Source organism: Lampris incognitus, chromosome 1 (assembly GCF_029633865.1).
Source record: "Lampris incognitus isolate fLamInc1 chromosome 1, fLamInc1.hap2, whole genome shotgun sequence".
In the NCBI taxonomy this organism is placed as follows: domain Eukaryota; kingdom Metazoa; phylum Chordata; class Actinopteri; order Lampriformes; family Lampridae; genus Lampris; species Lampris incognitus.
In genome coordinates this window covers 122,551,482-122,566,614 of record NC_079211.1, presented here as the reverse complement: position 1 = coordinate 122,566,614, position 15,133 = coordinate 122,551,482, and the positions used below count along the sequence as shown (strand labels likewise).

The following is a 15,133-nucleotide window of genomic DNA, read 5'->3' as shown; positions in this document are numbered from 1 at the left end:
CGTCCCCAGTGCGCATGTCAGGACCGGTGTTTAACCAAAGTCTGCGACTGTCGAAAATTGTGACCGTGGTTGCTTTCAACACAAGAAAGAAGTGCCATCTCCAGTTATGGACGGCCGCCGTCCCATATGGTTACCCGGACTTTAACCACGCCTGACCCACACTGGACCAGAAAACTAACCAGTGTCCCGCCCGAGAATTCATCGCAGAACCATCTTGGACTGATCCCCCAGTTTATGCATACCGGTCACGGTCACAATTTTAAACGGTCGCAGGTTTTGACAAAACACCGTCTGTGTCTTTCTTTGCGTCGAGGAGTTTCTATACGACATTCCACTAATTTTAAAGTCAAGTCTTACATGTATCCGTGTCCAAAATATGATTAAAGCCCATTTATTCCTTGTTCGGTTCACTAATTTATGAGTGGACATATTGCCCATTTCTTTGCTGTGATATCTAATGCATTTTTTAATTTCATTTTTGTTCCATGTTTTGTGAATAAGGGCGCTGCTGTTCCTGCTGGGGAAAATTAACGTGATTTAAATATACTCACATCCACACAATTCAGTCTAACAGTAAACTTGGGTCACTGAACAAAATATTTTGAAACTACTGGACGCATTACGATGGCAAGACATCCAGGCTAACCAGCAACATCAAAATTGCCATAATACATTTTAGTTGATTTCACGATTAAAATGATACAATTGTAATAGAACGACACACCTTTAATATTTCAGATTTTGGGTCAGGCCTGATCAGGAACAAAGAGTGTGAGGCACCAAGATTTTGGTTGCTAATCCTAATGTCCGATTGTTTCCAAATTTTAGGCCAATTTCCCACAAAACCAGAGGAAGCTACAGTAAAGGCAAGTTAACATGGGTCAGTTGCAGTACATGTACTTTGATAAATAAAGCTCTGTACAAACCTATATCTATCTAGAAAAACTAGTAATATCTCAAGGTTTTAAACCCATTGGAAAAAAAATTAGACATTAAATCCTGAACATTTATTGTTTATTCATTTGACATTTACACTTCTCACAAGGAGAAACCCACCATTATCTTTACTAAAATATATTAATAGATTTGAGCGTATAAAGACATTTCATAAAGAGAAAAGGACAGAACCACAAAAGATGCATTAAGACCCTTTAAGAAAACAACTCCATATTGTGTTGCACATACAGGAAAGCCTACTTCTGATTCCATCCTAAAAGCAGCACTTGATAAATAACAAGCAGGCCTACCTCCATAATTTGTGTCAGCATTAAATCTATCAACGCATATGTACATCCAGTTTTACTTCATTCAAAATATGACATTCAAGAGATGATTGTAGTAGTAGTAGTAGTAGTAGTAGTACAAATTACAACTGGTGTGAGTTGCACACACCTATACAGACTGCATGGTCTTGTAAAAAATATTGACTTCAGTACATTTCAAGGCCGAAGGGAAAACCTTGCACTGTAGAAATAAAGAATGCTCACCGTCCTTCATGTAGTCAAAGCCAGAGGCATATAAAACCTTTGCAGTAACATGGACTTTAATTATGTGCTTCCCTAGTTTCCTCTCCCACCCACCATAAGATGAATAGCACACTGTGTATATAAAAAATAAAAACTGGACACTCAATAATGTTCCTCCTAAACTGTGTGTACCAATAGGTGATCTAATTAATGTGATCTAATTCAGTAACTAACATTTAACTTCAAGATATGCCACTGTTTGTGATTATTATCATTTGCCTTATCCTATAAGCAGTAGCTTCTAGTATTCTAACATTTTAGTGATATAGTGGCGTTGGTGTAGTAAAAATACTTCGGCATAACTGAAAAAAAATATTTACCCTTCTTTTGTTCTTAATATCATACACAAAAGGGGGGGGGATACTGCCTTACTAGCAAAAATGACATCAAGGGGCACAGACAACATGTCTCTCACAGGCATCATAGGTCCCAATCAGGCAGGAGTTCCATTTTGGCAAAAAGGAAAAATAAGGTTGAAGTGAGAGCAGTAAGAGTCAGGATGAGACAGAGGACATTCAGCATGCAGCTTTAAATGGACCCAAAGTTCACACAAAGGCAGTCTTGGCTCAGGTCAATCCACCTGTCCACTGGTGAAGCATTCTCCTCTTCTTTTCAGGCATTTACTTAAACTGCAACGGAAAGCAAAGAGAAAGAGAACAATCATATCTTATAGCCCTCAAATAAAACATCTATTTTCGGAAAACGTTGCACTGCCCTCTCACTTCACAGGCCTTACTGTATTTTTGGGTGGTATGTTGGGTTTCTGGGCCAAAGCAGGTTTCCTCATGATGGTAGGCTTTGAGGGTTTAGGTGATGAAGGGGAAGCATGGGCCGGTACGGAGGTCAGTCCGTTTCCCTCGGCAATCTGCTCCACGGGAACACCAGCTATCTCGTAATGCTTCTTCCTCAGCTCACCCAGACGTAGACGCTCATTCTCCAACTGAGTTTCCAATTCTAGCACCTTTACCTGTGGAGGAAATGCCCCAAAGTAGCAGTAAATCATTGTGTGGCTATCCAAGTCATTAACTGCTTTCCTGGGTCTGTTTTCGTTGTTTTAGCAATGAGATAGGGGAAGAGTCAAAGAGGCCACTGGTGGTCACCTGCTGAAATTCCATGTTCACTTAGTACTCTACACTGTGTTCAGCTATCTATCCATCCAGTCATCCATTATCCAAACTGCTTATCCTGCTCTCAGGGTCACGGGATGCTGGAGCTTATCCCAGCAGCTCCATCATGCAAATTATTTGTGGTTTAAAATTTTAACTTCCAATCATCTGTCCCTAATTTTAGATAACCTCAGAGAAATTTGCAATGTAGGAAGCCTTCTCACAGTAAAACCTACCCTAATGTAAAAACAGGTAAAATCATAGAAACACTATCACAGTTGTTGTTGCTAATGATCTCTGAGATCATTGCCCACTAAGACTTTGTAGAAATGTCATTATCTTAACAGTCTATATTTGGTAACATTAATTAATGTTATACTTTTCTCTATGTTTTGGTCTTTACATGATATATGAGGAATGCTGGTATAAAGTTCATACTTGAGTGAAATTTTTTTTTGCAATATCATTATTTTCTTTATGTCTATACAAACTGATCCAGCGCACACACTCCCATTAAACCCACAACCACAACTTGCCTGTGACTCCATTTCTTCTTTCCTCAACTTGATAAGGGACAAGCCAGAGAAGTCCATGGTATCTATACCAAAAAAAGGTACTTTTAAATCACACAACGTTGTTTTAATGGTGGATGTGCAGGCCAAAAACACAAATCAGTCACTCATCAAAGGCTATGGCCATGTGCTACACCGATATTGTTACACTAACCCTTATCCTCTAAATGCTCCTGGCCTGTCTTGGTAGAGGCCACTACATTGGCTGCCATCTGATTCACATGACGGGATGCCTGTTGGAGAATAGTCAATTTCTTGCTGTTGCGATCTGCCTTTACCTGAGGGCAAACGAGGAAGTGACAAGTGAAACCATATGAGATGTACCAGACAGTAAAGAGACAGAAAAACAGGTGATCAAAATGCAGTGATACGGACGTTTATGTGTAGCAGACAGGTGAAGGAGAAAAAAAAATGAGATGCTCATCCCAGCAGGAGACACATTCAACATTCAGTTACCAACTCATTGAAAGTAATATGTGGGATTAAACTCAATGGTAATATTGTTAGAGAAAAAAATAAAAAGGGGAGAATGATGTTTTTTCACAATTTGATGACTGAACATGACAGAATGCTATTAATGTCCACAGTTATAACAGAATTTCTCTAAAATATGTTCAGATTGATGTAGGTGATTTATAAGGTCTGATTTCTCATTACTTGAAAATAATATGTGAGGAGGCTCTGCCTTTGGTCCAGCTCCTTACCTTTGAGGCAGCAACCAGCTGTGCCGTGCTGGCAGCTATCTCATGGGAGCAGACGATCAGTTCTTCATACTTGCCGGTGTGCAGCACCACTTTGTCAGCAGACTCCCTGTGTGAGAGCAGGCAGAGATAATGCTCCTTCATTCTTTCTGTTTTTAAACATAATTGTGCTGCTTCGCCAACCTTGGTGCCATTGGTTCCTTAAACACAGTGGTTGCACATTGAATTACTCCCAACAGATCAGAACTTACACCATCTCTGTGGCTCCCCATCCCACCGCCTTGGAGGCAGAGATGAGTCCCTCAGTCCAACGAGAATTCCTGGCGTAGAACTCTTTAATGGTGGCTGCCCCCTTGAGGAGAGAGAGGTGAGAAATATAAGTCTGACCTTGGTTCTACATGGAACAGAGAAACTTAATGAAGAACTTGCTAGGAAGAGATTTGGTCCAGTTTCAAGAGCAAGGAGCAGCCAATATTGGAATCAAGTGGACAACATTACTCACCCTCCCACCCTCAACAATCTCCTTCTGCAAATCTGTAGATGCCAGGACCAGCATGCGAATGGCCTAAAGTAAAAAGTAAGCCAAAAACGATAAAGCACATTCATTAGTATGTTGATTAAGAAAATATGAAAATATAGTGTGGAAACTATGTGAGTGAAAAAAAGTCTCAGTTCAGATGCAGTAACTTACTTTCATCAGGTCTGTGCAGCTGTTGAGGATTCTACAGGATAGGAAAGATGAAGAGTCAAACAAAAACTGGAGAAGTCAAATAAGGGAATTGTGTCACTTATTGTATTCTTTCATTTTATTTTAAAAGCAAATGAGCTGGGAGGGAGATGGCGCAAGTGGGAAATATCTGGTGAGATTCAGCTCTTGGCGCCAGTGGAGTACATATGTATGCAATTGGTGTGTGTGTCCATCCATTATCCAAACCGCTTATCCTGCTCTCAGGATTGTGGGATGCTGGAGCCTATCCCAGCAGTCACTGGGCGGCAGGCAGGGAGACACCCTGGACAGACCGCCAGGCCATCACAGTGTATGTGTATTTTATTCCACCCCCCACCCCTCCCATTGGATGATATACATGTGATGACCGTTATTGGATGTGGTATTTTTTTGTTTTGTCTGTCCGCTCTTTTGGCTGTGCTGCGGACCCACTCCGCTAGATGACGTATGTAAAGTACCTCATTGGATGTTATTTTATTTTGTTATATTTATATGTTATACACTTACATGTTGGCATCTCGGTGGGAAGAGTGGCAGGAAATTTTGACCGCTTACAATATAGATTTTTTTCACCACAGATAAACAAGACGAGGTAATTAACAACTTCTATAAAATATTGGCTAATGTGGTATTGAGCTGTTATTTGTTTCGCCTTGTGTTTTTAGACAACACAGGCCATTGAGTTTATGTATGTGAGCAAGCTGCCCCGCCACTACGCAAGAAAAAGTGACACGTGGATATGGCCGCAGTGTAATCAGTAAATTCGGGAGAAATATCCATTCGTATTGTTAAGATTAATACTCATCTCACATCTTTTGTTACTAGAAAATCAAGCAAAGTAAAGTCACATGATGTTAAATATCATGTTAGGCCAACGGTAACGTTTATGGTAGCAAGTGCTGGTTGACAACACTGCTGCAATAGTGGCTCAATAGTCAGCAACGTCATCCATTCGTCAGTCTATTTGACTTGTTGAGTGACAACCGATTTTATGCATGTGGTTAGCCTGGCATGCGCTGAAATGATTAAATCTATTCGAACAGTTAACTTGGAGACCCATTCGGCCGTGTTAATGTCCAAAGCCTGTGTGCTGTTCAGAGGCTCTTATTCATTCCCATGTGGTAATAATGGAAATGGCAATGTTAGGTGCAGGAAAATAACTTTGTAGTTTCTGGTGACCATTCCACTGCTGTCGACAATCCACTGCATACTGACTAAGGTCTGTCACTGGTCTGCTTAGTTAATGTCAATAGTCTCAAACGGCCCATGTCAAATCTTTTTGTAATACACGTGTGAATAAGTTAATCGTTGTAAATCACATTTTGGTGGCCTTACGCATACGAAATAGGTAGCGATTGTACAGAAAACAGCTTGTGTTCTATTGTAACAGATGTCTGAAATTCAGATTTGACCAGAAATGTAAAGCGCTTTGAGTGGCTGTTGCAGCTAGAAAAGCACTATATTAAATGCAACTTGATTGATTGATTGATTATATTTTAAAAGTATGCTATTCCAACAGTGCCCCGGCCCTTTAAGCCCTTACTTTTTAAATCGAGCCCCAGCCCCTCCCTCATTGGTTGTAATGTCCCTGATGTTACTTTTCAAATGTTTCCTGCCCTCCCATTGGTTGTGGTGCACCATAACTAAGGGCGTGGTGTGAGGCAATATAGCATTTATTTGCTGGGTTTTTTTCTTTGTGGTATAGCCAACTTGGCAGCTGATGAGTGCGCAACGCATGAAACAGGCTTGTACTGCTATGAATTAAAGTTTTTTTCCTACATCTATCTTAATATATATATATATATATATATATATATATATATATATATATATATATATATATATATATATATATATATATATATATATATATATATATATATATAATAAATCAAACTTATATAGTGATTTTCTAACACTCAAAGTCGCTTCACAATAAACGGGGTGAAACAAGACAACAGATAAACATAGCACAAACATACAGGGGTGGATGGGAAGGGGGGCTACGAGAGGGAGAAGCGGCAGCCACACACGACGCCAGCAGTACTCTCCCACTTAAACAGATACAAAAGGGCAAGAAAAACAAAAAACAACAGCACTGTAGATGTCGATTTTCTGTAGGGGTTTACTCCCGTAGCCTGTTCCTCTCCCGAGGTATCCACTAGGTAGTGGCACTAGTTAACCCATACAGCATAGTGACAACAACAACAAGGAAACTAGGGACAAACACCATCATTCAAATACTTATTAAACATTTCAAACAAACTTCTGAAAGTTCCTAAAAATTCAAATAACTCAGTTCTGTTAAAGAAAAACAAAAACAGAAGGGTTAAAAAAAACAAAAACTGCTTATAATTACTCTTCCTCACATGGCATCTTTACTGACATGCTAACATTTCCACTTCCTACCGGAAGAAAAAAAAAACTGTTTCCATTCACCCTACATCTTCAAAATTTGCATAGCTTGATGGAAACACAGTCACTGAAGACAATAAGCACCACAGACGAACAGTGAGATCCTGAAAGCAATGAAACCCTGATTAGAGAAGTGTTTCTGTCTGCAGAGCTGGTGAGCTCCCATAAACAAATTCTTCATTTAAAGATACTCATGTCAAGTAAAGTGGAGATTCACAAACTTTTTCACATCAAGGACTCCCAAGTAGATAGGTTTGAGGCAACAATCCCTGACTGATGAAATGTCTTCTTTACTTGATATTTTCTTTACTAGAATTATCAAAAGACTTGGTAAACGATTATCAAACGATTACTGAATCATTATAAAAATGTCTGTACTGTAGACCATGAGAGTGATTTTTAGGTAGCAAGAGTAGCTAGATTAGACCCCTGGGCAAGAACCGTCGATCCTTCTCTCATCTGTCTTACGCCACTTAGTAAACACTGCCATAAAGAACTGACCTTTCATTGACCTCCAGTTTATCTCCGGATGTATCCTTTCGTGCCTGATTCATCATTTCCTGTACACAGAAAACATAAAAGGTATCATCAGTTTCACAGAACACAGCATCCATCTGTAGCGTTCATATACAAAGCATTGGACAAAGAGCTGAAAATAACTTGTACTGAGATGTTAGCTCTCTGGCACTTACGTCAATTCTGCGGACTGCCTCCTCAATAGCTGCTGATGTCGCAGCCATCTCCTTATCCACTAGGTCTCCCAACTCATCCTGCCGAACGTCCATCCCTTTGGGTCGAAGTTCCTGGATATGCAAAAGGAGAAGAGGTGAAAATAAAAAATAAAAGTAAAGAAAATAAAAGCTTATTAAAACTGAAGCTAAATTTTGAGTTGCCAGGATTATTCCATTACCTTTTAAATCCAGATTTTTGTTTTACATGGCCCCAACTCATTACATTTCCCAAACTTAGCCCAAGTCTCTCACCTGGCCCAAGTTGAGAATCTTTTGGACAATTATGCGAATGGAGGCTGGGTCTGCTGTCTGGAGGGTAGCCTTGGCCTTTAGATCCTTCAAGAAATGCAGACTCTGAGAGGCACAGCCTCTGCAATTCTCTGTTAGTCCTACAGGGGGTAAATGAACAGTGATCAGCCATCATCTGAATCCAAGACAATTTATTTTATTTTGGGGGGATCCCCCCCCCCCTTTTCACCCCAATTGTATCTGGCCAATTACCCCACTCTTCCGAGTCGTCCCGGTTGCTGCTCCACTCCATCTGCCGATCCAGGGAGGGCTGCAGACTACCACATGCCTCCTCTGATACATGTGGAGTTGCCAGCCACTTCTTTTCACCTGACAGTGAGGAGTGTTGCCAGGGGGATGTAGTATGTGGGAGGATCACGCTATTCCCCCAAGTTCCCCCTCCCTCCCAAACGGGCACCCCGACCAACCAGAGGAGGCACTAGTGCAGTGACCAGAACACATACCAAAAACCAGCTTCCCACCCGCAGAAATGGCCAATTGTGTCTGTAGGGACGCCTGACCAAGCTCGAAGGCAACACGGGGATTCGAACCAGAGATCCCCATGTTGATATACAATGGAACAGACCTCTATGCTACCCAGGCACCCCCAACAATAATTTTTTGCTACATCATAGTGTACTGTGCTGCTTAAAGCCATTGCCATTTTGGAAAGTCATTTCAAAGGACACCAAAATAAAAAACTTCAGCATAAATGTATACAATCTACTACTACTACTACTACTACTACTATTTTTGGCTGCTCCCGTTAGGGGTCGCCACAGTGGATCATCCGTTTCCATCTAAATGTATACAATAATAAATCACATTAATATCAGGAATACATAATATGATCATTGGGAAGATTCTGAGAGATATTCCTTACGGTCCGCATGGTCAGTGGGTGCCATGTGTGCCATGGCGCTGCCATTGATGATTGTATCAGCAGCCAGGTGGGAGAACTGGGTCAGAGCCCTCAGCAGCCCTCCAGCATCTGGTTATGGAAACAGAAGAGAAAGGTAGAATAGAATACGCTGTATTTGTCATTTGTACATATGTACATACAATGAAATTCACTCTCTACGTTTAACCTACATACAATGAAAATCACTCTGCGTTTAATTCTATTCTATTATGAAAACAGAAGAGAAAGGTATTATTTCACATTCATAACCAAAAAGCCAGGCTCTGTCCTAAGGACTGTAATACTGTGTGTGGGTACTAGAAAGAAAGCAACTTACCTCCCATGTTCTTCAGAAAGTTTGCATGGCCCTGTTTCACTTTGTCAATGGAGCCTAGCGTAGCCTCTGCTCGACTTATGAGGTAATCTTAATTTAAAGAAAAGACAGTCACTTACACATGATGAAATGGAAAATGCAATAGGCTTCAAGTCCTCTGCACTGATAGACCAACAATATTGTGTGTCTGCTTTATTCCCCTGGGGGTTCAATGTAGGTGGAGTTGTCCTTGCCTGGAATGGTTTTTTTAGGCTTACTATTTATGTGATTGGAGGTTTACTATCCAAGCCCTTGTGTTTTGTGACACACTGCTTGAGAAACAAAGGCGGGTGTCACCTTTTAAATCACTTCTTAAACTTTTACACACATTTTGTACTTTCTATTAACTTTGATTCCTTTTGTTATGTATGACCGAATTACTCAGTTTATTACCATTATGTATTACAAACAAATCTAATTAGGTTTCTGACCTGGTGAACTGGTGCAGCGAATATGGAGGGGGTCGTCTATTTTAGCCACTGCATCTTGGATGATGTTCTCAGCCTCTGTGACTGTACCCTGCAGCAGAGCAAACTGCTCTTCCAGAAGCTTTTGCTTCATCTGGTCCTCACGACTTGCCTACACAGATGCATGTACAAATACACACAATGACAGAGGACACAACCACAAAGGATATAAGTGCATAAAGTGGGGACATCTGCACTTCAATTACATTTGTCAGTAGCCATAAAAAGTGAATCCACTTTTTATGGAGAATGCAAGTACATTGCAGGACATCATCTATCGTGTGCCCTTACCATAGTAATATCGCTTTAAACAGAATAGATCACAGCCTATCATCCTTATATCCTTGAAAATATTTTCTGTACCCCAACTAATATACATCATCTATGCCGAAACTACAATGTTTGAGAGAATGTAGCCAATTGATAGCTGAGAAATTGACAAATAAATGCACTTTTTAACTTAATTTTTATTTAGTTTTAAACAATATTACAATATATTTTCATACGACACTTTTCCTTTTCCAGCTGTATCTATACATTCTTCACAATGACTTCTAAACATTACGTAGACGAACAACGAATAAGATCCACTCCAAAGTAAAGTAATAGCCACATAAACAAGGGATATGCTATAAACCAGAGAAACAACAAATGAAAGTGGAAAGTGAGAGAAGAGAATAAAAAAGAAAAGAGAAAAAAAAACCTCACTGTATTAGTAGATCCATGACAGGGCCCCATCGCTTAGTAAATATACATTTTTGGAGCCTTAATAAATATGTTACTTGCTCCGTATGGTAGACATCCCACACCTTTTGTATCCATAAGTTATATGTGTGTGTGTGTGTGTGTGGTGTGGGGGTGGGGTGGGGTGGGGAGGGTGTGGTTTCAGCCATTTAATTGTAATACACTTCAGGGCTGCTGTAAGTAGTATTCCTAGGAGATATTTCTTAGACCTCCCCTCTAAACCATCAGGTATTACTCCCAGTAGTGCCGCCATAGGATCTTGTGGGATATGCTGCTGGAACACTTCTTTAAGAGCATCAAATACCTCTGTCCAAATGACATGTAACTTGGGGCATAACTAAAATATGTGAATATAATTTCCAATTTGTGCTCCACAGTTTCTCCAACATGAACTAGCGTATGTTGGACCCATTTTTGACACTATCTCTGGCATTCAAAAATATCTAGTGATTACTTTCCATTTAAATTCCCTCCATGTGTTTGAGTTTGTCACTAGGTTTGCTTCTGTGCGCATTTCCTTCCAGGTATCCTGTGTTATACCCATGTTTAATTCTGATTCCTATCTCTGCTCTATATTTAAAGAGCTATCTTGGTTCATAGACAAAAAGATTTGATATAGTTTACAAATTATTCTCCTCTCTCCATCTCCCATTTGCAATTCAGTGAGATAATTTTCTATTGGGGTAGATTTTATGAGTTTTCCCCCCATTCTTTGTGTGGAGTAAGGAAATGTCTTAGTTGCAAATATCTGAAGTCTGCTCTAGGGAGATTGAATTCATTTTTTAACTGTTCAAATGTCTTATGATTGTCCTTGTTCAATATCTGATGCAATTTAATTAAGCCCCCAGCTATGGGTTAAATAGTGCCACTGCCTAGTGGATACCTCGAGAGAGGAATAGGCTACGGGAGTAAACCCCTACAGAAAAATCAATGTCTACAGTGCTGTTGTTTTTAGTTTTTCTTGCCCTTTTCTATCTGTTTAAGTCGGAGAGTACTGCTGGCGTTGTGTGTGGCTTCTGCTTCTCCCTCTCGAAGCCCCCCCTTCCCATCCACCCCTGTATGCCAGGTGTGACTGTAATTGAGGGTATAGCTTACCGGTCGCAATCAAAGAATGAGAAACCCCATCAACTAATTCTGAAACACATTGTGGACCAATTGTGCTCTTGCACTGTAGGGTAAGTTAAATATTTCAGCTATTATTGGTATATTTTTAATAATCCATTGTCAACATCACCGTATTATAGTGTTGATTTTGGCCAAGGTTCCCCATGGCATTCTTTTATCCAGGCGTTTTCGGGGGTTCTGTATGGGCTCCTGGGGGTCGCGGGGCAGCCCGGGACATGCCCCGGGGTTGGGGGAACCGCCCCATGATTTTTTTTTACCTTCAGACCAGAATCGGTATTTTCAACAAAATAAGGTAAATGAGATGCCTCCGCAGGCGGGATGACTTTTCCGAATGGCCAGTCCCCACCTGGAGCTCACAGAGGGGGAGAAACGTTTAAAATAGGCCGGATATGGGGAGGTCAGACTGGCCAGAGAGCATCCCGGCCGACCCTCCCCGCGGGCAGGGCTCGAAATTAACTTTTTTCCTCAGTGTCCCACAACTGTCCCAAATTCTACTTTGTATTGTCCCGGATATAACCAACAGTGTCCCAAATTTCAATTCTTGTCGTCGCCCCTCCAATTATGCAGAATAAATATAATCTGATCCTTTTTTGTCACTTAATCATCACACCATGGACTCTGGTCCACCATATAAGTTTAAAATACTTATTCTTTGTCACGGCCAGAGCGTCCACGGGGTAAGGCATTCATTAGGCAACCCTTACCCGAGGGATAGTGGGTGTAGATCGGTGTAGTGTTCGGGGACTCGTCGTTCTCCAGCGACCACTCTGGCCCACCTGGGCGCCTGCTGCCAAGCAACTGAAAGCATTCTCCCTACGTCTCCTTCGCGGCTTGAAAGTCATGCGAGGCTTCAGCGTGTAAAATAGTGAGAGCAGCCCACACGAGTTTGAAGGAAGCTGGTGTTACGCCTATCTCCTTCCTGTGGAAACGTGAGCCAGGGGAGTTATTCAACAAGAGTTCTGGCCGTATGCCATTGGGGTAATCGGGTGGGATAAGGGGAAAAACTAGAAATAAATTTAAAAAATACTTACTCTTTTATTAAACATATGAATATTAGTTTCGGGAGTCGGCAGTCGTTTCGGGAGTCGGCAGTATTGAGGCTTGCATCAGGGGGCTGTTTATTCAACCACCTCAGCATTTCTTTCTTCTTCTTCTTTTAACTGTCGTTGATGATGGTCTATCGCTCTGGCTCTATGAATGTTGCATTGGCGCGAGTCAAGCAGCAGCCACTGGCAGAGTGGATGACGTAGAATGCATTCTATGATTTGCACGAACAGGCGATTGACTGCCCTATCGTGAGGTGCCGCAAGAACGTAACGTAACGTTTCGCCGTTCACACATTTTTATTAAATTATTCAGACGACAAAGTAACGTCTAGATACTCATAATTAATGACTTTGCAAATAACACCTATTTCGAAGTTTACTTTGACATTTTTTTTCACTGTCCCGGAATTGTCCCAGACAAAAAATATTTGTGTCCCAGTAGGATTTTTTATGGTCCCCGGGACATCGGGACATCATTAATTTCGAGCCCTACCCGCGGGTCTTTATGCTCTGAAATGAAAGGTGGAACCTGGCTAACCTGTGACTAGAATAACAAAGTTATGTTAGTAGGCTAGCTGTCATTAGCTATCATTAAATTAGGTATCCCTGGCCACAGACTAAGCTGGTTATATCCATCAGGTACATTAATAATGTTATTTTGTTAGTCAGTAATACGTTGATATGTTGATAATGGTAATAATCATTGTGTGGGTAAAAGTAACAGTAATAATATGTTTGCTATATTAGCTATCAATAATAGCTAGTAGCAAGCTTAGCTTGGAGCAGACAGGTATTTTTGTTGATTTTGGATGGATTAAGCTGGCCTTGGGGTCTGCTATACTGCCAAATCCATTGCTGACATTGCACTTTTTGCATTCCAGGTTTTGAGAAGGGAAAGAAAATTACACCCCCTCCAAACTTTTCAGATATCTAGTATCCAATTTGCAGATCCCATAGGCACACTGTTTCAGCATTTTGCTGTCTGTTTGAAAGCTTGACGGACCTCCCTCACATAGAAACCGTTGCTAAGGTAGGATTGGACAAGCACCGTTCTGGGGCGGTACTTTGCGAAAGGTCAATTCACTTTTTAGGGCATTAAAGTCTTCAGCTAATGCAGTCTTCAATTCTTCCCTTATTAATTTAGATATATCTTCCCTCAGGGATGACAGGATATCTGACTTGATCGCTTCAGTGGTCATACCTGTAGCTTCAGTCCGTGCGGGCGAGGCTTGATTTGGGCTGCTTGAAGTACTGTGCATTGGAGGGGTTGCAGGCCTCGCCGGGTTATATTTATATCTATGGAGGTTTGTCGGCATTCAGTCGGTATTCCTGACTTAATTTAGGTTTTAGTATCGTTAAGGTTGTTTTGAGTGAGATGTTGTATTGGTTTTGAAATGAACAAAGCTGTTTAAATATCAAGTTCTGCAGGAGCTCCGAAAAAGACATCTTACTCCATATCTTGCTCACTAGCACCCACGTAAATGCACTTTAAATAAATTAATGCATTCATATATATATATGCACTACCGTTCAAAAGTTTGGGATCACATTGAAATGTCCATATTTTTGAAGGAAAAGCACTGTACTTTTCAATGAAGATAACTTTAAACTAGTCTTAACTTTAAAGAAATACACTCTATACATTGCTAATGTGGTAAATGACTATTCTAGCTGCAAATGTCTGGTTTTTGGTGCAATATCTACATAGGTGTATAGAGGCCCATTTCAAGCAACTATCACTCCAGTGTTCTAATGGTACAATGTGTTTGCTCATTGGCTCAGAAGGCTAATTGATGATTAGAAAACCCTTGTGCAATCATGTTCACACATCTGAAAACAGTTTAGCTCGTTACAGAAGCTACAAAACTGACCTTCCTTTGAGCAGATTGAGTTTCTGGAGCATCACATTTGTGGGGTCAATTAAACGCTCAAAATGGCCAGAAAAAGAGAACTTTCATCTGAAACTCGACAGTCTATTCTTGTTCTTAGAAATGAAGGCTATTCCATGCGAGAAATTGCTAAGAAATTGAAGATTTCCTACACCGGTGTGTACTACTCCCTTCAGAGGACAGCACAAACAGGCTCTAACCAGAGTAGAAAAAGAAGTGGGAGGCCGCGTTGCACAACTGAGCAAGAAGATAAGTACATTAGAGTCTCTAGTTTGAGAAACAGACGCCTCACAGGTCCCCAACTGGCATCTTCATTAAATAGTACCCGCAAAACACCAGTGTCAACATCTACAGTGAAGAGGCGGCTGCGGGATTCTGGGCTTCAGGGCAGAGTGGCAAAGAAAAAGCCATATCTGAGACTGACCAATAAAAGAAAAAGATTAAGATGGGCAAAAGAACACAGACATTGGACAGAGGAAGACTGGAAAAAAGTGTTGTAGACGGATGAATCCAAGTTTGAGG

General features: G+C 40.9%; 1 protein-coding gene across 2 annotated transcripts in view; it reads right to left on the bottom strand.

Moving 5' to 3' along the window:
• Positions 1–1,806: 1,806 nt before the first annotated feature.
• hip1rb (huntingtin interacting protein 1 related b) overlaps positions 1,807–15,133 on the bottom strand; it is a 32,355-nt gene continuing 19,028 nt past the window's right edge. Inside the window, exons 19-32 of one of the 2 annotated variants that reach the window (XM_056284142.1) lie at positions 9,772–9,919; positions 9,305–9,391; positions 8,950–9,057; positions 8,031–8,167; positions 7,740–7,850; positions 7,549–7,607; positions 4,597–4,627; positions 4,408–4,470; positions 4,157–4,257; positions 3,909–4,014; positions 3,359–3,482; positions 3,169–3,230; positions 2,263–2,493; positions 1,807–2,155 (exon numbers count right to left, since the gene is read on the bottom strand). In XM_056284142.1, coding sequence (XP_056140117.1) covers positions 2,147–2,155; positions 2,263–2,493; positions 3,169–3,230; positions 3,359–3,482; positions 3,909–4,014; positions 4,157–4,257; positions 4,408–4,470; positions 4,597–4,627; positions 7,549–7,607; positions 7,740–7,850; positions 8,031–8,167; positions 8,950–9,057; positions 9,305–9,391; positions 9,772–9,919 — 1,377 coding nt within the window. In that variant the 3' untranslated portion in view covers positions 1,807–2,146. Of the gene's footprint in view, positions 2,156–2,262; positions 2,494–3,168; positions 3,231–3,358; positions 3,483–3,908; positions 4,015–4,156; positions 4,258–4,407; positions 4,471–4,596; positions 4,628–7,548; positions 7,608–7,739; positions 7,851–7,957; positions 8,168–8,949; positions 9,058–9,304; positions 9,392–9,771; positions 9,920–15,133 lie in introns of those variants that run through there. The other variant, XR_008810578.1, reaches the window with a different exon arrangement.